Source organism: Schistosoma mansoni, assembly GCF_000237925.1.
Source record: "Schistosoma mansoni, WGS project CABG00000000 data, chromosome 4 unplaced supercontig 0032, strain Puerto Rico, whole genome shotgun sequence".
Lineage (NCBI taxonomy): Eukaryota > Metazoa > Platyhelminthes > Trematoda > Strigeidida > Schistosomatidae > Schistosoma > Schistosoma mansoni.
In genome coordinates this window covers 231,488-257,857 of record NW_017386017.1, presented here as the reverse complement: position 1 = coordinate 257,857, position 26,370 = coordinate 231,488, and the positions used below count along the sequence as shown (strand labels likewise).

At 36.2% G+C, this 26,370-nt stretch overlaps 1 protein-coding gene across 1 annotated transcript; it reads left to right on the top strand.

Moving 5' to 3' along the window:
- Positions 1-4,591: 4,591 nt before the first annotated feature.
- Smp_050390 (aldehyde dehydrogenase,putative) lies at positions 4,592-24,554 on the top strand. The gene is made up of 8 exons (XM_018791103.1): positions 4,592-4,655; positions 5,501-5,746; positions 8,417-8,738; positions 9,054-9,263; positions 12,331-12,515; positions 15,537-15,859; positions 23,102-23,176; positions 24,346-24,554. Exons 1-8 carry the CDS (start codon positions 4,614-4,616, stop codon positions 24,416-24,418), a joined length of 1,476 nt encoding a protein of 491 aa, XP_018645623.1. The 5' UTR covers positions 4,592-4,613; the 3' UTR covers positions 24,419-24,554.
- The last annotated feature ends 1,816 nt before the right edge of the window (positions 24,555-26,370 follow it).

The following is a 26,370-nucleotide window of genomic DNA, read 5'->3' as shown; positions in this document are numbered from 1 at the left end:
TATCTGAAGAGAAATGCAGATAGACTGATATCTCTATCTCAGAACACTTGGTCCAATCAAGTCACATCCCACCACGTGAGTCATCAATAAAAATCCTCTGCAAAGTAAAAAAATAATTAGCTCAAAAATGATCTATATGAGGAATTTGTGAAAAGCTGAGACTATAGCAATTCATTATTTCAAACTCAGCGTCTGTGTACAGAAAAGTCATTTTCAGTCGCTTATTCCTCCATGGACTTAGCACTCCTTTGAATTTTACAAATGTTAAGTGCTAATTGTTACCTTCTTCTCCTTCTTTATAAAGTAGACCGTTATGTTTAGTTTTTATTCTGTAAATTATTATCTCATATTGCTTTCAAAGGTACAAAATTATACATATTGATCAGGACGTCAGATACCAGCGTTTCATCGATATACACCAGATCAGTTATAACAGAAGAAAAACAAATTGTTAATTGTATTCCAATCAACTCCCCACCTGCGTGAACAAAATATAATATTCCAGATAAGGGATGAGCATGGACTAGGAACCAAAAGACAGATAAAGGCCATTGTAAAATCACCCAAAAGCAGATTTGAATGTGTTCTTATTACTTTATTCGGTATGTTTTTGTTTGTAGATGGTTTCTGTATTTCAAAAAGAATGAGATCAGTTCCTAGTTCATATTAATACTTCCCGGAGAAAGTATTTGCTTTAACTAGGTTCATGATTTGCATATGCTAATTTGTATACCAAATAATATTAGTTTATAATGAATAAAAGTACGACGTAGGTCGTCATCATCGGTCAGCGTTTGCAAGTATTTCCACCTACACCGGGCAATACTTCGATAAACATAAATCTAGTATATGTTAGTAACAAACTGTAATAAATGCTAAAAATTTTGCAACATGGATATCAGAAAATAGAAACTATTTCGAGTATTATTACATTCTGTTGAACAGAATGGAAAGCAATATTACATAATAGTAGATACGTCCTCGATATTTTAAAATCGCTTAGAATAATCCTCACCCGAATCACTTAAAGTTAACTGAGTTACTCCTTGACCATTCCGATTAAAAGTTGAGATCATACCATTCCAAAAACCAATGGAATACCTATAGCTACTCTCGTTGTTCCTATCTATCAATCGGAAAAATTGTATGAAGGAAAATTCAATTAATGTGAGAAATTGTTCATACTGTACCGACGCTGGACTAATGACATTAGATGGTGACAACTGTAAAATACGTAAACTGTTGACTTGTATAAAATGCTACATGAATCAAAACATAAGTTCAACATAGATAGTCACGTACTTCTTAAGAATGATAAAGACATGTTTTAAAAAGGTTATGAGATTATTGCAATTCGTAACTGCACTTACTGTAGTGAACAGAACACTAGTTGGGGACAATCAAACATATTTAAGCAAAAATTACAGACTATCTCAGTAAATTCTGATAACCTAACAATGAACAGTCAATTTGCAAATTAACAACCAATTGTTTCAATCTTCTCTGTTTCTTCCCTAATTTCATTGCTCATGCATTTTGCAAACGATTGCGCTTCATTTCAGTTCTTTGCTCATCGGTCTTCTGCCAAAATACATTCTATGTCTGACCAACACCATATACTACTTATATAGATATAAGTAGACCACACCACATTACTACTTAGTATCATTTGTACATTATTTTTGGCACATATGGCGTCATATTAAAGTTGATAGTAAAAAGATTCAGTGTTCCTGTACTTTGAAATTGTTGCATCTTATACACAAACATGTGCAATTTAGTAAGGCGGTGAGTCGCGATTCTATAATTTATGGACGACCTTTGCACGAATCTTGGATGACCTTGAGGAATATTAGTCAATCAGTAAACAGTCAGCATAGAGTAAAAATTTATTATACAAAACCAAAGAATTAAAGTGGATACACTTCTTTTATATGGTCCCAAAACTTGTCAAGGTTAGAAAAAGGTTCAAAGGTTCCAGAATAGTAGTGCATAAGGTAGGGGAACTCATCCATATGGTTCCATAATAGTTGGTCTCCGGAACCATGATAAGGTCACAAAAACCCTGTCAGCCTCGACCATATAGCTTCAATATTGTTTGTGTGTACTACGGTTGTGTAAGTTTATCATTTTTATTATGGATATGTCCCTACAATATTCATACCACTAAACAGCCGGAGCTTCATTAACATCTGTGATCATTGCAACCAATGTTACTGATGCTTTCATTATACAGTTTGCGCCAATTATTATAATATGCCTTAGTCTCAGTCTGGATCGAGCAATAAAGGTTCCTATTCTAGCAAACGTCTTCCTTCAACATATATTACATCGAAGGACAACATCAGGGTAGTCTGTACAAGGTCTACAAGTCATTTATTACCCGAAATTACAAATACAGGGACTTCCAAGTAGTCTCCTTTGTTGTAGCCACTTAATTGACAAGTATTCTCCCAAATTCTCTGTGAACCGATCGTGCATGAGCATGGTGTACTGAAATCGGCGCCGTGACCTTGAAATCCCTCAAACGCTTCTGATTAATTCGTCCACAAATTATAGCCTCGCCGGTACATCCAAATTTCAATTTATATAATTGACTCCAATTGCATCGAGGAGTCTTATTGAAAAAAGAACATTATGTATTAGACTTAATCTGTGTATTCATACTTAATAATATTTACATTTTGATTAGTTGTCGAAACAGAGAATCTTCTAGTATCCATTTAAGATGTTTTTAACAGATAACTGACATCATTTTCAAGATGATTTCTGATTGAAATAATACACAACTCTTAAGTATACCATATGTCACTAATAAGTTTATTCAAAGACTCAAAGACAAAACGACGTTTGCATTGTCATTATGAAATTATGTTAGAAGTTAAGATAATAATTTTATCTTATCGCACAATTGCTATTAACATTGTGTTAGGTAAATTACAGGTGTACGTATAAGGGAACCCTTTGTCATCTACTTCATAAATTGAACCATACTGTTCCCAGGCACAATAGTTGATACACAGATAACTTTTCTTATCATAAATACATACAGGCCAACGGCATATAATCGACAATGTATCATTCCAATGGTGAATAATTCGTGAAATTACGCAACAACTATCTATTTGATTACAGATTGTGATACTCGAGAAAACAATATTTCGTTTACTGTTGATACTTTTTTCAAATAACAAAAAACCAACTCTACTTTATTAAACATTATTATTTGCATCAGAAGGGGTTTTGTGGAGATTTCAGTATTTTTCATAGTTGAAATCATTAGTCAATTGAAGCTAGACAACCATGGAAAACCTGGAAGCACTGTTTGACGGCCGTTCCGTCCTATTGTGGGACTCCTGAGCAATGTGCAAATATCCGGTCCAAATAGTTGAAGATTGTTTGAGAAAGCTCAGTTACTTGGATGGATACTGTTTACTCAATAATGTAAAGATTATAAGACTGGTAATAATCAAAAATTAGAAATGAAAACTTTACTAAAATAAGAAAGAATGGTGTTACTACGATTGAATAAGTTAATAGTGAGGATGAAAGATGTTAATAATGGTCGTCTATTTAACAAACAAAACCGAATTGTAAATACTAAAAATTAGAAAGAGGAATGAAGGAAAGAACCATGGTAGCGTGACGTGAACCAACAGTTCTTTCCTGTATTCATAGATTTAGATTGAGACGAGAAATAGCTGTTGTGGTGAAACCATATTATAACGATGAATTTTAGGGCCCAATCACATTTAAGATGACTTCTGTTGGACTTCAAAGTTCGAAACGCCGTGAAGGATAGCATGAATTTTAGTTTCTTTATAAATAAGTAAAAATTGTCCATTATTAGTTCCTAAAATGCTTAAAATTGTCGAACATATATTCTGTACGGCCATATGCTGAATGTGACATAATATGGAATCTAATTTCAGGAAATACTTGATCCTGATACCGATCGTACCTAGGCTTACTTGATGTGATCCAGGTTATAATCAAGAGTAATTTCATGACTAAAAGGTATTTGGTCACTGTAACTTCTAACCTTAACACTCCGATATTGATAGATTATGCTTATTTCAATACTAAATAAATGTACGTTTATTTTTTAACATAGTAGACCTATTAAACTCATGACACCCAAGTGATAGCTTTCAGCTGCCAAAATGTATTCACTCATTTCCAGTTGTTTGAACTTGAGATTCTTTGTATCCGCGTTAAGGAGCGTCCAGTATTTTAACGGTTATTTTACCAATTTACAGGATTACTTAATAAATTAGAATGTGTTTACTGGAATGTTGTCATTTAGATGAATAAGATCTGTACATAATTTGGACATATTCTTACAAATTGATATACATTTAGACGTGAAATTACTTCCTTCATGATGAGAATAAGCAACGAGAAATGTGAAATATAAGATACCATTTTGGGGTCGTGTAAATGGACGTTATTGGAATAAAGCTGATCGATAAATATATGTATAATTTGAACAGACTACAACTTTCAACCAATCAGATGTAAAACAAGAGTTATGACCTTCATTGGTCATTCATGTCTGCCTATAAATGTTTAAATTTTAGTAAATTCACTTAGTTCAAGCGATTTTGGAAAGCATGACGAAGACATATCGTCTTCCCGAAGTTAAGTATACTCAAGTAAGTATTCAATGTGTCCGGTCAGTACGTCTTGCTATCGTTCTGTATGGAGTTACTTTCACGTGAATTAAGTATATTTAACTCAGCTTGTAAATTGCATCATTTAGAACATGAAAAATTTGAGATGTCACCTTGACTGACTTGCTATTCACAAGTTAAATAATCCCACTTTGTTGGTTTTTAAAAATTCTCCTTGTCATAATTGGAATGTGAGAGTGCAGATACTGTATTGTAAGTGAACTCATGAATAACTTATTGCTCAGAAATCTTTTGATTCATGAATTCTTTCCTTGGTGTTGAGTGTTTGAATAGAACAACTTCCAGAATTCTAAGTATTCTTTAGAATACTGGAGTGATATAAATTCGTAACTGTCTAATGAAATCAATTAACTAGAAAGTTTAGTTGAACGTGGCTGTTGATTGTTTTCATGACGATTGAAAAGGGCTGCTTAACAATCTATATTAATGTCTAAATTATGGAGCCTTTATACAGTACTTACGTTTGTTTTCCGAAAGATTAGATTATATATATATTTAAAAGTTTGTTTGATTCGAAAAGTTGCGCTTACTGTACAGTACAAATTAGTGTACATACCGACGTAAATCGTATCTTAGTTGCATGGTGATTTCTATTTTAACGAAGATGCTTGATAGGTTTATAATTATCAGCGAGGTTGGAAAGATTTAGCTTTTAATAAGGCTCATCAACTGTGTTCGCTTAACTAGGATCTACCTGCTTAACTTTTATAATTTTAAGCCTTATTACTTCTTTTGAAGAAATCTAGCCAGTCTTCAACATAATTACATCTTTTGAGGTACTTTATACTCGACATACTTTATTTTAGTTATTCATTGGTAATGAATTCGTTGATAGCGAATCGAAAAAAACATTTCCAACTATCAATCCAACAACAGAGGAAGTTATATGTCATGTTCAGGAAGCTGATCAGAATGATGTGAACAAAGCAGTTGAAGCTGCTAAGGCAGCCTTCAAAACAGGATCTACGTGGCGTACTATGGATGCTTCAGAACGTGGTGTTTTGTTGTATAAATTGGCTGATTTGATCGAAATGAATGCTGAATATATAGCTGTAAGTTGTTTCTTATCTGTCTATATGGGTTCGAATTGGTGGCTAAGACGTCCACTCGGTCGCAGATTCCAGTACCGTGTTACCTACTTCGGTTCGGGCACCCAGTTAGTATTACTAGCCTTCACTCATAAAGTTCGACTTAGAGCACCGTGTACATCAATCTGCAATTAACGGATAGGTTACGTCATCGTTATCAGTTTAAAAGCATGGAGTATCAATTTTTCTGATAAACCTTGCCCTGTACATGTGAATCTATAGTAAGATTTAAACTAACGAAAGAATTCAGTGTACTTCAGCAATTCAAGTGATAAATATTTAGAACATTTTTTGGTCTTGTGTCATATTGATATTAAGAATTTAAAATTTTCCACTGGATATTCGAGAGCAGAAAGTCTTAAAGTGAAAGATCTTTTACAATAACTCGTCCGTTAGACTTTACGGTTATAAATCCAAAATTACTATTTTTGTGAATGTCGAGAAAAGGTTAAACAAAAAAGGTTGGGAAGAATCATATGTTGTAGTGAAGATAATGAGTTTTAACCGACAAGTTAAAATGTGTATTTAAAAAAACCGAGTGCGGGGTCGCGGATGCATACTGCTGAGGAGTCCCATAATAGGACGGAACGGCCGTCCAGTGCTTCCAGGTTTTCGATGATGGTCTAGCTTCAATTGACCCATGATTTCAACTATGAAAATACTAAATTCTCCACAAAATCCCCTCTGAATTATGTTATAGTCGTTGTGATAATAATAACATCAAAAATAAATATAATCTAAAATAAGAAAGATGAATTCGGGATAAGAAACAGTGTCTTGGGAGTACAAATCATATTTGTTACATCCTACAATCAATCAATACGCGTAAACAACCTTAAGTAATCAATATCCAGCAAGGACTTGGAAGATTGATACGCTATGCCTGACGGTTGGTGCAACGCTAACTAGCCCCGAACGAAGAGGGACAACAACACTCATTTATATACATACATAACAAGACAACCCAGTAAAACAAATGGGGGACAATATTAACACGAAACAACAACATTAATGATGGGAAAACAGAATACTGGGTATACAAATAATTGTTTTTAGTTTATGAGTGGAATATGCTATAGCAACAAACCACTGTTCAAATAAAAGCTTAGAACTAGCGTAATAAGAAAATAATAAAGCAAAAACTACTTAGTAAAAATGCAACCAATTTATAAATAAAACTGTAGAAAAATAGCTTCGAAAGTTTCTACTTTATAGTTAAATCGTCCCTTACAATAATAATGAGAGTAGAAAAGACATCATTGGATGGTGGTGTTCAATCCATTTAAGGTTGGTAAATCCTTATCTTGTAAATCTGGCAAGGCTTTCATGGATATGATTCCCGTGTATTCAGGGCTTAAAAACCCATCGCGTGGATGTGATTACAAGAGGAAATCGATACTCCCTGTTCTTGGTGCTTGGACGTCACACTAGGGTCTAATATGTGTTACATGCATACGATAACACACAAGTTCTCACTTATGCATCTCATAGCATAAATAAAGGTATACTTACCTACCTGGGATGGTAGACGGTTACCGCTCTCTCTGAACGTATTTGTTACAAATGGCCGTCTTCTACATATTACTTGCACCTTTTCGGTACAAAGATTCGCTCATGCACTTCATGACATGCACACAAGCATAAACGCTCTCAGAAAAGGTTGATGGTCACCTCTCCATAGTATTTGCTCTTATTTCTTCTTGTTGTACCTTCGACCTGTTGGTTTAGGCCGCTGATTTTATGAGATATGGGGCATATATTTCAGCTTACATTCCTTTAGCAAACCTGCCGCGTACCCTTTGCATATACCTACATACACAAGTATACGAGCCCAGACTCATGCATTTCATATACATAAGCATACACATCAGACAGCCCGCATGATTTGAAAGCTTCAATTTAGGAGACCCAGAGTGATCTGGTTTACAGAATATTGGGGGATTAGTTCGATCTAATCCGACTACCCAAGTCAGCTAGCAAGGTTGCCCCTACTACCTAGTAGTGCCGCATGGAGTCCTTGGGTCGGATTTTGCTGCCACATTATTGGAGCTAGGGATAAAATGACCCTACAGAAGCCCAGTGTATTTAAAATGGCCTTATGTATCCTTTTTGGGTTCCCTTGAATAAGTGCCAATTACTTCAACTGTATATAGTAAACATAATCTAACGCCTTTTGGTAGATTAATAGGAACTTTATGTATAACATTTTCTCTACATCACCAATAATGTTGTTTTGTTAGTAATTTGTGGTATTTAAAACTCAATAGACGTGGGATTTTTCATTCTCAATTTATTCCATAGATCAGTCCTGTTTCAATATTTGTTTGCTTAATGCAATAATAATTTTGGATTTATAACTGTAGAGCCTCACGGAAAGGTTATCGAATGCGATAGCTCTCTGTAATACTTTCTGCTCTTTAGTATTTATTTTAGTCTGAAGGTTCCATTTTTCTGAATTAGTTTATTCCCTTTGTGGAGCCTTAAAGTTTGTGGGAATGTCCATCTATTTCTTTCTGATAATATATTAATTTGTTCGATAATGAAAATAGTATGTTGCGCTTCAAATTCATAACTTTATCAGCATCAGTTCGATGTTTGTATTTCTATAATAATTTCTTTTCCTTTTTATTATAGCGTCTAGAAGCAATGGATAATGGGAAGACTGTAGAATCAGCATTAGGTGATGTCTTCTTTGCAGCGCAAACAACCCGATATTATGCTGGATACGCTGATAAGATTCATGGTAAACAGTTACCAGTTGACGGAAATATGATTACGTTTACTCGCCGTGAACCAGTTGGAGTTGTTGCTTGTATCACACCATGGAACTATCCGTTTTTCTTGAGCGTTCTCAAGGGTACTCCATGTTTATGCGCTGGGTGCACAGTTGTATTGAAACCAGCAGAACAAACACCATTATCTGCATTGTATTTAGCTGCTTTAATCAAGGAGGCAGGTAAACATACACATACACATTTATTATTCCATTTTAAAATACAAATGATGTTTATGGATAAACGACTTGCAAAATCAGTCGAGAAACAATTAGCATGTTCGTTGTGTTATTTCTGCAATACGTGATTGAAATGAGTTAAAATGCTAACTGATTGTTATTATTTGACTGGAAGGTTAACATTTTTAAAACTCCTGGGATACAGGTTTAGATCGGCGTTTGACTTCTTTGGTTTTGGTTTCTTCCTTTCCTGTGGTATCGTAACTGATATCAACCCTCATTAACTGTTAATAATTAACAATTATTTTTTAAATTTAGGTTTCCCGCCTGGAGTATTTAACGTTATATGTGGATATGGCGAAACTACTGGTGAGGCGTTAACTCATCACCCAGATGTTAGAGCTATCTCATTCACCGGGAGTACTGAAGTTGGTCAGTTGATAATGAAAGCTGCAGCTACGAATATTAAACATGTGAAATTAGAACTTGGAGGCAAATCACCACTGATCATATTAGCTGATGCTGATAGTATGTGTTTTAAATTTTTGTTGTATCTTTTCACCATAATTGGAAGTGCTGTTACTGACGAACTGTAACCCAGGCGTTATTTTGTGAAGAATTCTTTTCAGGAACATTTTCCATTCATGTAAGGGTTATTTCGTGAATGCCATAAAAGATGGCACGCGGTCTTCAGATATGATATCGAACATTTTACTTCCGTTCTTATACTGGTGAATTTTCCGCACTGTTTATATATTCCAATACTGATATCAAATATACGACTTTTGGAACAGGCCTAGTTACCGCCTGTCCTGATTGGTGGTGCTAGATAGTCTAGGAATAAGTTGCGAAATGTCAGGAATTAATCTGTAAAGTCGCTAACTATCGGTCTGAGACAATCTAAGAGGTGAGAACGTGGTGGTTACGACCATTATGATTCCCTACCATCCATTGATTAGAAATTTAAGGGTGTGATAAAAAAATTTAGGAATTGGTGACCGGTAAACTTGTTTTTGAAAGTGTCATCTGTAATAATTCTATAATTGGCTGTAGGATGTACATCTTTGTAATCTGATTAGTTCAAATCGAAATAGCATAAAGTGCTTTGATTGGATTTGAGAATTTGCATTTTTACATTTGGATTTTATCTAGAATACTTAATTATGTCTGACTGTTCGATCCAAGTTTTGATAAAGAAACTTTAACTTCTGAAAAAACTAGACACCTATTATCTTTGACTACTCTACTATACTCCTGTTAGTGAATGTATATCGGGATCAATTTATTTTCGATCAAGACGAAATGGAACTGAAGTCACTAGTTATCATGACAAGAGAAATTAAATGTATATCATTAAAAGAGAATTTCAAAAAAAACTGATAACTGTTTTATAGTTGATAATAGTGATTACTGAAGCTCCAAAGTTAGTCAAATGTTTAATACACAATTAGTAAACAAATTATCATCTAAATTGTTACGTCCTTGAATTTGTTTACCCACTTTCGTGCCGAGTATAACTTGTCTAATGTAGATTAAGACATTGACGCGATAAGCTGACTGGCTTAACCTTGAGGCTAGTATGCGTGAGTTCGAAGCGGGGGTAGAGAGACGAAAACTATTCTATCCCTGATTGGTTGACAAGTACACGAGACAGAGAAGACAAGACAACTGGAACACTACTCGCTTCATTCCAATCCCGATCTGGTAACCGAATTCCGAATTTAGGTTAGTGTAAAAAGATACATGAATAAATAGATTACTAACCTGACCACAACGTACAATAATTAGGAAAACTGGGGGATTAGAGTAGAAAATAGAGAACAAAAGGTTGCGTCTAAATTACAATAGCTTTGGAACAAAAAATGCTATGGTAGTGAATCATACATCAAACGAAAGCTCATAATCTGTAGAATAGACTAGGGGCAAAAGTAAATGTTAGTTTTACAAGCTTTCAATTAAATGAAATAACTTCCCCAAAATAGCTTTCGTAGTTTGTTAAGGCTTCTTGTTTCGCGGTTCACATCATAAATATTTCCATTATCTTTTTTAAAACACATGGTATGTTCTTTTAATGAACTTTATATGCGTGTAAACATATGAATAAATCATGATGATAAAATAATGAATGGGGTATGCATAAATCACACCAACCGTAAAGGATCGGTAAATGAAGCAACTTTTACGCTATCTCATATTATTAATAGTTTTTCAGAAAGAAGCTATGGGAAGATTCAAACAAACAATACTAAGTGAATTTAAACTTCACCCCATTGCACAAGCAAGTGGATTCAGGACTCAGTGGCCGAGTGGATAACGTGATGGCGTTTGAAGAGAAAGTTACTGGGTTCGAGTCCCAGAGTGAACATCAACTCTGAGATGCAGGTACATCCAGCTGACGAGTCCCGAATAAGACGAAACGCGCGTCCTGGATTCCACTGCTAGCCACTATCCATCTCTGCTTACCATGCTTGTGAATTAAGGCTATATCGAGGCAATACGCACAGTATGTACATATATCAATTAGAGACTGACCAGTTGCAGTCCTAAAAACATCAATGGGAAGATTCAAACAAAACAATACTAAGTGAATTTAGAAGCTAGTAATCTTTATAACTGGCTTATTTTGGAAACAGTAATTCTTAATACAAAAAAGTTGTTTAGTTTAGCTTTAAAAAGGGGTGTCGTAAATAAACTCAAGATTGTTATCGTGTGTTTTTTGTTAATCCATTAAAAGCATTAATTATTTTTACCTGTACACTCTTTGTAATTGACCAGTTATTAATGATGACAAAAATACTTGCTCGTGTACGTAGTCATGCAAAACGGTTATTGTGTTTGTGAGGTGGGCATAACATGTTTTTGCACATAATGTCATTAGCAGATGTTTTACAAGTGCACGGCCTGACCAAATCATGATCTGAATTTTTTAATTGTTATTTGTAAATGACAAGTATATGGAATATTGGTTGAATTAAGTGTACACGAACAAGCCTTACTACTTACTTACTTACGCCTGTTACTCCCAATGGAGCATAGGCCGCCGACCAGCATTCTCCAACACACTCTGTCCTGGGCCTTCTTTTCTAGTTCTATCCAGTTTTTGTTCATTCTTCTCATGTCTGTTTCTATTTCTCGGCGTAATGTGTTCTTTGGCCTTCCTCTTCTCCTTTGATCTTCAGGATTCCATGTGAGGGCTTGTCTTGTAACACAATTAGGTGATTTCCTTATGGTGTGCCCAATCCACTTCCAGCGCTTCTTCCTGATTTCTTCCTCCGCTGAAATCTGGTTTGTTGTCTCCCACAGTAACTTATTGCTGATAGTGTCTGGCCATCGGATCCGAAGTATCTTGCGTAGACAGCTGTTGAATACTTATGAAGCTAATATATTCTACTGTTATTAGTATACAAGAATGTGTCGAATATTTTTGTATAAATGGTTTTGAATGGATAAATATATATGACCTGTATTAGATAGGTATACCACATTTTAAAATCTTCACATATACCTTTCTAATGGTAATCTTTACTAGTTTTTTTTAATTATCATACATTTAAATAAATCTATGCTGCTTGTTTGTCTGTTTTTGATTGTTCAGTTGAGAAAGCTTCAGAAGTTGCTCATGAAGCTACAATGGTTAACCATGGACAATGTTGTGTGGCTGGTACTCGTATATTTGTACAAGCTCCTATATATGATCAGATGGTTGAGAAACTGAAAAAGCTAGCTGAGCAACGTAAAGTTGGTGATCCTTTTGTATCTGATACTATACAAGGTCCACAGGTAATCAATTACTGTTTGGTTGCTGTGCTGTGTTGGTGCATAAGTACTACCGATAAGACTGTAACTATCTCCCATGAAACTTTTCATTTGTTTCTCTCGGCACACTGTTCTGAAAGTCTTTATTAAAATTGCATAGTAGCTACCAGTGCAATCGGGGACAGTTGTCAGCCGGTTATATTTACCCCTCAACCGTAAAATTAAAACGCTTAAAAATATTATTTTAAACGCCATTTACCATAATAGAAGTCGATTAGTGAGGCAATGTCACTAAATTGACAAAATCAAGAACTACTTTTATGAGTGAATTTTGGAGTCATTTGTGGAGGAAACCAATATTTAGTCTTATTTCAAGTTTTTACAGCCACAAATTGTATTTGAAATGTTGGGATGATAATTTTTTGTTTGGTTACTCTTTAGCGGTGGACTCCAAAAACTCCAGATAAGATGTAACCTAGGAGTTTTAGGTTTAAAAACAAGCATGTTGTCTTCACATTACCAAGTAAGTGTTTAATGGCTCACATTGTCAGCTTCAATTAATTTGTGTTATAATGTGATCGTCATACAATATTATTCTTGTGTCTCACTACTTAAATCATTTTTTCTAGCTGGAAGTTTAATAGATATATCTTGTACCTAGTCCACTAATGATCCTACGGTTATTATTGGAATAAGTGGCTTTGTTGAGATTACCTATAAATTGAAAGATACTGACCTCACTTCACTTTTTAGTCAATGGGCAACTTAAATACCATGAGTTAGCTCTCGTTTGAAGATTTGGGTGTTCACTCTTTGGGAGTTTTAAACTAAACCATTTAGTGTCTCATTCTCTTTCAGAAACTCCCCAGTTGCCATCAATGCATAAGTATTGAGAAGGGGTTTTGTGGATGTTATAGTAATTTGTATAGTTGATATTATATATATATATATATATATTACTTACGCCTGTTAGCCTTCATGAAGGAGCATAAGCCAGCCACCACCATTCTCCATCTAGTTCTGTCAAGCTCCTATTCATCCTTTCCATGTCTGCTTCCAATTCCCGATGCAATGTGTTCTTTAGCCTTCCTCTTTTTCGTTTCCCTTCAGCATTCCAATTTAGCGCTTGTCTCGTGATGCAGTTTGATGATTTCCACAATGTATATCTCATCCACTTGCAGCATCATTTTCTAAATTCCTCTTCTTCTGGATGTTGATTTGTTCTCTCCCACAGTAGTAGGCTGTTGCTGATGGTATCTGGCCAACAGATTTGAGTATGTTGCGTGGACAATTGTTTACAAATACCTGTACATTTTTGATGATGGTTGTATTAGTTCTCTAAGCTTCAGCTTCATTCAGTAGAATTGTCTTGACGTTGGTATTGAAGGTTCTGACTGCCTCTACTTACTTACTTACGCCTGTTACCCCTCGTCGAGGAGCATAGGCCGCTCACCAGTATTCTCCATTCAACTCTGTCATGAGCCTTCCTTTCCAGTTCTTTCCAGTTGTTATTCATCCTTTTCATATCTGCTTCTATTTCCCGGCGTAATGTGTTCTTTGGCCTTCCTCTTTTCGGCTTTCCTTTCGGATTCCAAGTTAGGGATTGCCTGTAGCTCTTCTAGAGTTACTGCCGGTCCCAAGCCCGGGCATAGGAGGAGAGTTGGGTATGGGGTTAGCGACCTCATCCCGTAGAAAAGCTAACTCGCTAAAAAAACGCTAACCAGAAAAAAATAATTCAAACCATTTAAACTCTGCCCTGGGAGTTGAAGGAATAATTATGACGTCTCATGATGAAAGCCGAAATTTTTCGGAAGTCACGAGACCGATGCCTCTTCTAACAACCAGAGCAACACTCTTTATAGGTACTTGGAACGTCCGGACAATGTGGGAGACAGGGAAGACCAGTCAAATTGCAATGGAAGTGAGGAGATACAACTTGGCAGTACTCGGAATCAGCGAAACGCATTGGATACAAACTGGACAACAAAGGCTAGGTACAGGAGAGATGCTGCTGTACTCCGGTCACGAAGGGGAAGACACTCCACACACTCAGGAAGTTGCTCTAATGCTGTCCAGAGAAGCACGAAATGCACTTGTAGGATGGGAATCTCATGGATCCAGGATAATCAAAGCATCATTCAGAACAACGAAGGAAAGGATCACAATGAATGTTATCCAATCTTATGCACCCACCAATGATAGCAACGACTGCCTCTAACCGAATAACAATTGATTTAATGTTGATCAGTGGTCAAAGTCTGCCTAGAAGTTCACCATGTGAACAGGTATTTTAACCATGCTATTTGACGATAAAATCGGATCCATAATATGTGGGTGCCTTAAAGTTAATTTATATAAGGTCGACCTATGAAATCTATTCTGCTTGTGAGTAGCCATAGTTGTTCAAGCAAAATCATCAGATTAACATAATTTTTCTTTTACTATGTTGGTCTTATTAGATTTTATACACTCTGAGAATAGTTGTAGGTATCGGTTCCAATTCCAACGGTTTTATTTGTGATTTCGATCTTATTTTCTATTGAAAATTTTGGTCTAGATAATTTAATTGACTAAATTTAAATCAAACTTCTGGGTGAAAAATGATGGACCTAGTTCCCTTGCATTTATATGGAAACGTTTTCTTCATTTAGTTATCTTTGACATAATCTAATCTTAATAACCTGACTGAATAAGATGGTGGTTGAATGTGGTCAACAGGAAACCCTACACCCGGGTTTCGTGATACTTGGCACTCGTCAACAAGGTATACCTGTAATCTTGAGGGAACTGATGCTCCCTGACGGATTCGATCCCGTGCCACTCAGTTTCACAGTCAGAGACGTTACCACTGAGCTATTTGGGCCGCGACCGACCTCCTGTAGGACTGAGATGTAATCACAATTGATTGATCACTGAGTGATCAATCAATTGTGAACCTGACCGAATGTTTGGTATGAATTCGTATGAATAAAATAGTTTTTATTTACTAAGGCATGTTTAATTAATGTGAAACATTCTTTTCCTCAATTTCAATTTATGAAAAAGATTGACAATGTACAATTTGACAAAATCATGTCATACATTGAGAAAGGCAAAAAACAAGGTGCTCGACTAGTTACTGGAGGATGTCGAATTGGAGAAAAAGGTTATTTTATTCAACCAACAGTGTTTGCAGATGTGTCTGACGAAATGTGTATAGCAAAAGAAGAGATCTTTGGTCCAGTTCAATGTATATTGAAATTTAATACATTGGAAGAAGTAATTGAACGTGCAAATGCCACACATTACGGATTAGGTGCTGGTGTATTCACAAGTGATATGGATAAAGCGATGAGAATTGCTCAATGTGTAGAAGCTGGGAGTTTTTGGTAAGCTTGTTTCACATTAAAAGAAAGTAATTGAATTATTGATGTACACTCGTTAGTTCACACTTGTGAGTTTAAGTTAATGACAAAAGAAAAATTCCCATCGTGTAAATTAGTACAACAAATATGAACGAACAATATTGTTTTCATAGTTGAAAGCGTGAGTCAATTGAAGCTAGATCACTATGGAAAACCTGGAAGCACTGGACAACCGTTTGGTCCTATTGTAGAACTCCTCAGCAGTGCGCATACAAATAAATAAATAAAAAACACCATGGGATGCCGGCTCAGTAGTCTATCGGTTAAGTGCTCTGGTGCGAGACTGGTAGGTCCTGGGTTCAAGTCTCGCGAGGCGAGGTCGTGGATGCGCACTGCCGAAGAGTCTCACAATAGGACGAAACGGTCGTCCAGGGCTTCCAGGTTTCCTCTGTTGGTCTAGCTTCAATTGACTCATGATTTCAAATATGAAAATACAAAATTCTCCACAAAACCCCTTCTGATAATATTATTTTCAATGAATTCTTCATCAGACTTTAATATACAAGAATAATTATAATGCATATATGAGAAATACTGAACCAGTCGAGGTAATTTGTTAGTCAATGACAATTATTAAATAGATTACATTTAGAATGTAAACAAATGATATGATGTTTATATATATAGTTGAAATCATGAGTCCATTGAAGCTAGACCACCATGAAAAACCTGGAAGTACTGGACGGCGGTTTCGTCCTTTGATGGTAATAAATCAGATAGTGTAGTCGTAGTATATATATGAATAATAAACATTATATTAATATAAACAAATATAGTGAAACAGGAAGTAATTCAAAGCTTGTGAATAAACCTATTACATTAGTAACCATTTAAATAAAATAATACAATCCATAAAACGGACTTATTGTTTTTTAAAACAATTGAATATAATCTGAGCTCAGTCAGTCAGTCACAACGTAGAACTTCGTCGTACGTACATCAGTTCGAGTTGCCATACCACATTAGCACAAAGATTCAGTTGTCGTTTCAAATTCCATAGTGATAGAAGTAGTAAGAGTATAAGCATTATGTGAAAGATTAGGGTTTGAAGATGTTATTGAAGGAGTATAATCCAATGAAATAAATTTGGAAAGAGAAAAAGGATAGAGACATGAAGAATTCAGAAGATTAGAATTTGGGGAGGACACAAAGAGTAGATGCACCTACGCCATTGCAAACGATTTTGAGCCATGCCATTCAAGGTCTCTAACCATCGGTTGCTATCATCTCGCGAATCCCAACCAGGTAGTCTACACCTACCAACATGGCTCAGTCCACTTGTCAGTAACTTCATGGATTTGTGCCACGTTTTGGTCTGGTCGCCCCTGGCTTTCTTCCAACCTACTCCTACACCATAAAGCATTGCACGTTGGGGCAGTCGTTGGTTGGGCACACGTAACACGTGTCCCAGCCATCTCAACTGATAAAGTTTCAGTACTTCATCAATCGATTTGCCATCCTTACCTAGTACCCGTTTCCTAACAACTGCATTACTTACCCGGTGGTCTCATGATATACGAGCAGTGTTTCGAAGACACTTATGATCGAATACTAGTAGCCTACGAATATCCTCTACTCTTATCGGCCATGTTTCACTGCCATAAAGTAGGACGTAACGAATTGCTGCACAGTAAACACGTCCTTTGGTTGCTGGACGGATATCTCGCCTACGCCATAAATGACACGAGTTGGCGAAAGCTAGACGAGCCTTCTGTATCCGTGCTAAGATTTCGTCACATACCAGACCACAAGGGCTATTTGGATATTAATAAATAATATAAACTAAGAAAATGAAGTAGAACTGCAATTAACAGAGATGAAAGAATTAAAATAATTCATAGTATCATTCATTGAATAAGAAGACGAAAATTCAGCGAAGAAAATTTTATTTTCGACGAAATCATTTACTTCAGCTGTACATTCGTATGGGTATGTTTCGGGTTGTTGTTTTGTTTTCTGCACTTGTATTTGATTATTCGCTGAAAAATTCCCATCATATGTAAAACAATTAACATGAATCAAGAATATTCTTTTCAATAATTTCTCATCAGGTACTCTACAATTATAAATCCAAATTAATAATCCATAAAAGAAGATTGGCCAAGTTTAAGGCAGAGTACATCATTTAAGAAACTGTAATATGTGAATCAAGGAGTGTTGTTTGTCATAGAAAATCAAATCGAATTGTTAATCAGAAGGGGTTTTGTGGAGATTTCAGTATTTCTCAAAGTTGAAACCATGAGTCAATTGAAGCTAGACCACCATGGAAAACCTGGAAGTACTGGAAGGCCGTTTCGTCCTATTATGGGACTGTTCAGCAGTGTGCATCCACGATCCCGCCTCGCGAGATTCGAACCCAGGACCTACCAGTCTTGAGCCAGAGCCCTTAACCGATAGACCACTGAACCGGCATCCCATGGTGTTTGTGTCTAACTTCAACCGATCCACGAAGTCTGAGCAACCGTTCACCAATTGTCTTCAGTGAGTTCTTATCTCACAACAGACGTGGTTGAACTCCACTGGTCACTGCTTCCCACTAGAACTCCAGGACATTGTTAATGTTGGGATGACTAATATGTAGTGTTAACTTGAATCAGTTTATAAGTGAAATAAAATCGTAAGATAAATGATCGGAATATATATATAGTTGATATGGGGTGAGAGATAGAAAAATGGGATTACAAATCAGAAATTACGTAATATGTAGAATAATATGAATTAGGTCAGATATAGTAGATAGGGGTGGATGCTGAATAAATTTCTCAAAAAGGATAGCTAGTGTAATAATAATAATGACAATGGTAATATGTGCGGATAAGTTTAAGATATAAAAATGAACATTAATCAAATTAATGTCACCATATTATAAAATTGATTATTAACAAGTTGACCCTGAAGTTGACCAGGGTAAAAGGAGTGGCTGGACATATTTCTTTTGGATGCAAAGCTCTGGCTTTTTGATCCGAATAGCAATTGCCTCAGCCGTCTGCAGGATTCTCAGTCTGACGGAATTAGGTAGACTGCTGTTAACACGAAATATATTTTTGTGAAAGATTGCTCGATGTTGGCTCTATGTCCCATCTGAATTAAATGGGCTAAAATATTATTATTATCATTATCGATGTTTTGTTTTTTAAAATACTGTTATGCATTTTTAACTCTAATCAGTTATTGGCATTATTATTACCTTATACAAGTTTTCTTGATTATTATTATGACCTTTGTGTTTGTTGTTTTTCTTCATATCTGTCAATTGGACTAATATCTGATTGACCCATAAATTATTTTCTTCCTTATACCCTGGATTAGTACGTCACCTCATTTGTTATTTATCGTCAAATCAATTTATAATGCAATCTTTCCTATCCTCTTGTAGACATATATTTCCCATATAACTATATATACGAATGTACAGCGTAATTTAATGATCTCTTAGAGATGAAATATTTATAATGGACATACCGTAGTTCACATGAATCAACTAGAAATCTCATATAATTCTGTTAAGGATCCATCTTTACGGAATCCAGCCTGTTGATCTTGAAGTTGGGTGTCCACTGAATCTTTCACCCGATACAGGAACACTGTTGAAAATGTTTCCTGGTACCGATAGTAGTATGATGCCTCTGTAATTCTCACACTTACTCAGATCTCTCTTCTTTGGTGTCTTGATGAGGTATCCTTCCTTCCGGTCTGTCGGTGGCACTTGTTCTTCCTCTCAAATCTTCTTAGATAGGGTGTGGAGCATGTTTGCAGTTATTTCTATGTCTGACTTCAGTACCTCAGTTGGTATATTGTCAGGTCCTGCTGGTCAGTAGAGGGTGTGGTTTTTGTAATCAGACAAACAGGGAAGTGAGTATGTATATGTAAATATTGAGGTGAGGAAGAAAGTGTTTTTGATATGTTGGGGAAATGTGCCACGTTCCGTGACCCCCATTGTGAGATGAGACTAATAACCGTACGACTGAGGCTAGCGCCCACCCAACCATGCCAACTACTCAGCACCTCATATAGCCTCAGGGCCACGTGCAGTACTTCTCCGCAGATTTGACATGGAGACTGGGTGGGAAACCCGCACTTGGCGGACAACACTCTCTGTTCGGTGCCCGGGGAGTTCTCCCAGAGTAAGTGAGTGACTTACTAATGCACTCATACAAGTTTATCAGAACTCCGAAATAACCACCGGTCCGCGACACATTAGGCGGTGTTGAATTGACTTACCTAAAATACACTGGTTAATATTTGTTTAAGGGCTTCATTTGCACATACTTGCACAACTTATTCTTCTCCTAATCTCGACTTCTGACAATCGCGGACATCTTAAATTCTGATTCATTCGCGCTTGCGTTTTGTTCTTTTCCTATAATGACTTCAGCGTTCTGCATTTACTTATATCCTTATTTATTTAAGTAGTATATTGACATTAGTAATAATATTATCCATGGTTTCTTTATCTTCTTACGACATACACTTCAATTTAATCATTTTCTTGCATTTATATGCTTTAATTTGGATGAATATTTCGTTTATTGCTTCATAAGTGTGCAGATCAAAAAGTATTCACTTACTTAATCCTGTTAGCCCTATTGAAAGAGTATAAATGACACACGAACATCCTCCATCCAGTTCTGTCCAGCTCCTATTCATCCTTTCCATGTCTGCTTCCAATTCCCGATGCAATGTGTTCTTTAGCCTTCCTCTTTTTCGTTTCCCTTCAGCATTCCAATTTAGCGCTTGTCTCGTGATGCAGTTTGATGATTTCCACAATGTATATCTCATCCACTTGCAGCATCTGTTTCTAATTTCCTCTTCATCTGGATGTTGATTTGTTCTCTCCCACAGTAGTAGGCTGTTGCTGATGGTATCTGGCCAACAGATTTGAGTATGTTGCGTGGACAATTGTTTACAAATACCTGTACATTTTTGATGATGGTTGTATTAGTTCTCTGAGTTTCAGCTCCGTTTGTGTTGTGGGTTACTTATATCCGCATAAATAGTATATGGTGATGGTCAAGCATAGAAAGTATTTCGGCAGAAGATCGATAAGGAAAGAACAGGAATGCAATGCGATTGGTATGAAAATCCATGAACAATAAAAGCAGAGACGATGGAAGATTGATGGAGAAAGAATAATCAAGATTGAGGTAATTGATTGATAGTTTGCAAATTAACTATGATGCTACCCAGATACGTGAGAATGTGCACGTCTTCCAGAGTTTATCCATCAAGTTTGATTGAGTTGATGTTCTCTGTGTTGTATTTGGGGATCTTGTTTTATGTCTAGAGTATGTTGAGACCTACTAATTCAGAGTATGCAGTTACACTAGTTGGTTTCATCTGCATTTTTTATGTGTGGGTTAGGTCACCTACGAAGTCCAAATCTTCTAATTGATTGCGAACTGTCCATTGTATTCCGTGTTTCCTCGCAGATGATTAGGTCTTCATAATCCAGTCGACCACTAGAAGAAAGGTAAAGAGGGAGAGTAATTAAACTTGTCTGGTTCCAGCTTTCACTTCGAATGCACCTGTCAGCTGTCCTTCATGTACCAATTTGCAGTGTAGTCCGTCGTATGAATTCCGTATGATGTTGACGATTTTCTCAGGTACTCCATAGTGTCGAACAAGTTTCCATAATGTTCTCCTATCCACACTGTCAAATGCTTTGTCATAATCAAGGAATTTGATGTGATGTGATGAGTTTACTTCAATAGATTGTTCAACGATGATCCATAGTGTCTCGATTTGGTTTGTGCACGATCAATCCTTACGGGATCCATCATGTTGATCTCGAAGTTGGGTGTCCACTGAATCTTTCACCCGATACAGGAACACTGTTGAAAATGTTTCCTGGTACCGATAGTAGTATGATGCCTCTGTAATTCTCACACTTACTCAGATCTCTCTTCTTTGGTGTCTTGATGAGGTATCCTTCCTTCCGGTCTGTCGGTGGCACTTGTTCTTCCTCTCAAATCTTCTTAGATAGGGTGTGGAGCATGTTTGCAGTTATTTCTATGTCTGACTTCAGTACCTCAGATGATATATTGTCAGGTCCTGTTGCTTTCCCACTCCTGATTTGTCTGGTGACCATCCTGATTTCTTCGATCGTTGGTGGAGGGACATGTTTGGGGGGGTCCGTGTGTGCTGCTTCGATGTCCGATAGATTCAATGGAGCTGGTCTATTCAAGAGTTCCTCGAAGTGTTTCACCCATCTATCCCTCTGTCTTCTTGTACTCACTTTGTTGAATCCTGCACAGGGTTTCGATGGAGATCCATTCCTTATGATGATGCTTGTTGCTGCTCGGAACCTCATGACACGTTGAATTCAATACTTCTTTGATGCATTTCGGATTGTCCTCCACCGTAGTCTCTTCATAACCGTTGTTGTACATTCCGAATTCAGTGTTTAGATCTCTCGTCAAGATTGTCAGGTCCTTTCCCTGGTACTTCGCTATGATCGATTGCAGCCTCGAGTAGAGCTGATCTTTATCGTCGTCGTTGCTATCATTAGTTGGTGCATAACACTGGATAACATTGATTGTGATTCCCTTCTTCTTTGTTTAAAGGATGCTTTGATAATTCTGGATCCATGAGATTCCCATCCTATAAGTGTATGTCGTGCTTCTTTGGACAGCATCAGAGGATTTCTCTCAGTGTGAGAAGCATTTTCGTCTTTGTGACTATAGTACAGCAGCATTTCTTCAATACCTAACCTTTCTGTCCAGCTTGGGTCTAATGAGTTCCGCTGATTCCGAGTACTGACAATTTGTATCTTCTCATTTTCGTAGCTATTTGGCTTGTCCTTCCAGTCTCCCACATTGTCCGGACATTCCATGTACCTATAAAAATTGTTGCTCTGGTTGTTAGAGGGGGCATCGGCCTCTTGGCTCCCGAAGAATTTCGGCTTTCATCATGAGGCGTCATAGTAGTTCCTTCGACTCGGAGGATAAGGTTTAAGTGGTTTAATTTGCCTATTCTGGTTAGCATTTCCTCAGCTAGGTTGTTTTCTGAAGGATGAGGTTGCCAGCCCCATACCCAACCCTCTTCCTTTACCAGAGCTTGGGACAGTCATTAACCCTAAGAGAAATACATGCGGAGTGTTACTGTATTTTGACAAACTATTATTCAATAATTTAATATTAATGTTTTATACGTGCGATTAAGCCCTTAATACAATGTTTGTTTGGATTCTTCACTTTCGTGTCATAGGATCAATAGTTATAATTTCGTTTCTCCTCAAACTCCTTTCGGTGGTTATAAAATGTCCGGAATGGGACGTGAATTGTAAGTATTATGATAAATAATTTTTGCATGTATGTTTCTTAGTACCTTATTATCATTTTAGTTGTTTCTAAGATGCGGCCATTTTTAACAATGCAATTACACTACAACAGGATATCCACTTCATCAATAGAGAGTAGTATATCCCATGTACATTTCTGCGCAACCACCAATATGATTTCTTTCCTAAACCTGCAATAATTAGGTATTTTCCATGTTGTGAGACTAACTATTTTCCAAAATTTATGACTATTTCACTGGCCTGCATAAGTTAGGTAACATAATCTTGATGGTTGTGTTCAAGCCTACAGTAACTAAATAAGATCATTACAACAGACATATTCGTTCGTAAATGCTCTTCAATGATCAACATCGATAAAAACCGTAATCATAATGGTTCCGTTTACATAAAAAAATGGTTTGTTTATCTGAAAGTAGAATTCAACTAGGTTAGTCGGTTAAGAATGCTTTCGATTTCAGTAAGACCATAATTAATTTGAACTGTAGTTGGGTTTTCCTATTATATCATCATAAAAGTACCATTATCAATAAGGATCATAAATAATTTAATGTATTCTATTAATGGACACCTTGTTAAATGAGTGTGAATATATGTCTAGTTTGATAGTTCTACTCACTAGTTGACATCAAATAGAGAGCGAATGAAAATGCTAAAGCAGTAAGCAGCTCTTTCATTACAGCTTGGAACTTTTCAACTGTTCATATATACATCCACACGAACGACCTTAAAATCGGTCATTAATGGATAATTTCGTGATGAATATCTCTGAGTTTTAGTGAGGAACTATAAATTATGAAACCAACCATCTAAGTTATGTTGAAGATACCTATAGATGACATTTTATGGTGCTTGCTTTATATCACCGATTAAATGAGGCTGGAAATATGAACCATTTCAACTCCTAAATGGTTTAGCTGAAAAACATTTCTACATAATAAGCAGAGATGGATAGTGGCTAGCAGTGGAATCCAGTTTGACGCGCGTTTCGTCCTATTTGGAACTCGTCAGCTATATCGAGGCAATACGCACAGTATGCACATATGCCAATTAGAGACTGACCAGTTGCAGTCCCAAAACATCGATGGGAAGATTCAAACCAACAATACTAAACGAATTACTATATAATATTACTCTTTTTTCATTATTTCAGTGGGAAAGAAGCACTGGATGGGTACTTACAAACGAAAGTGATTTCTATGCCAATTTCAGTAAAGAACTCTTGAAATCCATGACAGTTTTAATTCTTGTGTTTTTTTAATATGAATTTGATTTAGTGTCATTGATATTGATACTGTTGTTCTATCGTCAGTAGTAAATATATTGCATAAGTAAAAAAATAAGATATTGTGAAAGACTTCCATTCATTTTCTGAAAGATTTACTTAGCTTAAAAATAGGTGGGGAAATAAGAAAAATACGAAAAGATCACGTTCTTTTTCGAAACATTATGACAGTCGAAGTCCATAATGCACTTGTCAGGACAGTGTTCATTCTACAGGGTCGCTTGAATACCTGTGTAGTGCCCACAGATTAGTTGCCAAATTATAATCAGCAAGGAATTCCAGTCATAAGCACAAAAAGGATCCATTCGATTATAAGATAACCAATTAAGCGTTTATGTCTTTAGTACAGCAAATGTATTAATCCTAATTATGTCACGATTCCAGAGCAAAGTGATAAACAGTCAGGTCGATAGATTCCCATCTCAAGCTTTGTTCAGATTCATTTAAGGATGAAATTTTTCATGCATGATTATGAAAGCCTAGGGTACTGTCCACCCATAAATACACTAGACTTTATTCCTTATTCGATCGCCTTTTATGTATTCAAACTATGCTACTTGCCGGTATTAAGTAGTTTGAGTTACAATAAACTATTTACATGCCTCTAACTTGGCATCTATTATCATAAACTTGCAATAAACTTCATATCATATTCGTTTAACTTTGTGTTCTGATACATGAACTACATCTTTTTTCACATTTTTGAACTTCAAATTTTTTCTCGACCCCTTGATATTTCTGCTTTTTATAACTTTACTTGTCTCGGCAGATTTGTCTATTCTCAGGAAGGACGTGTCATTCGTTTACGTTAAAATTTCTGATATTCACATTTAACAGAATCGCATCGTACATTCTGCGATGCCCTACTCGGTAGAGTACTCACAAGCATTAATGACGGAAGTGTTATGTTTCACGTAGAAAACCAGTCTAGTTGTGTTTTTAGATAAGCTTTACTGATGAGTATCAACTGGTAGGAAGACTAGGTCAACAGGACTTTCTGACAAGATTATCTAACCACTTAATACACTTAAAGGTGAAACAAGTATTCAAAGTTTGACAACATCCTAACCAGTGACACCTTTATAATCGAAGTATGCCAACCCAGTCAAATGAGAAGTCAGGAATGAGGGATTTCAAAAATATATTTGTAGGCTATCGGTATGTCGCAGGAACGTCTGGTCTAAACTGGCTAGCAGTTGGAAGAGACGTGTAGTACGGTGTACACACTCGTGATCTGGTGCGGATGCGTGACCGAGAGCCTTCATCTAGGTGAGAATAGTAAAAATAATGCAGTCAGCATAAAATGTCGAAGACTTACAGATCTATTTATTTTGGAGATTTTTTTTTACCGCTACACTCCATAACAGCAGCCATGTGTAAAAGACTTTGAATGCTTTTCTTAATGCTCATATTTAGATAGACTAGTTTTGCTTCTATTCATAGTCTAGCATAATTATCACTCAGTTAATTAAAATATGTGCATTCCACTTTCATGTGCTTTTGACGATGTATCTAAAACGAGAATACCTCGAAATTTAAGGCTTATGAAGTTATAATCGTATATCTGTCTTCTGGATAATTCCTCTGATTTTTGTAATTATGTTATACCTCACGTTTCTCTATCTTTTGACTTTTAATGATCATTTTTAAGGGGACGATTACAAACTAGTGATTGATTGATAACTACATTGGATTCACCAAACTCATGTTCCATATCCGGAATTGAAGCAAAATTCAAACTAATACACACTGATTCATTGCACTCCAATAAACTCAACAATAAACGGTGCCAAGACAAATAAAACTAAAAAAACAACTTATCTAACTGATACACAGTGAACGGCTGATTGTCTGTGTTGTAACAAAAAACAACCCTAGTATCGGGACTCTATA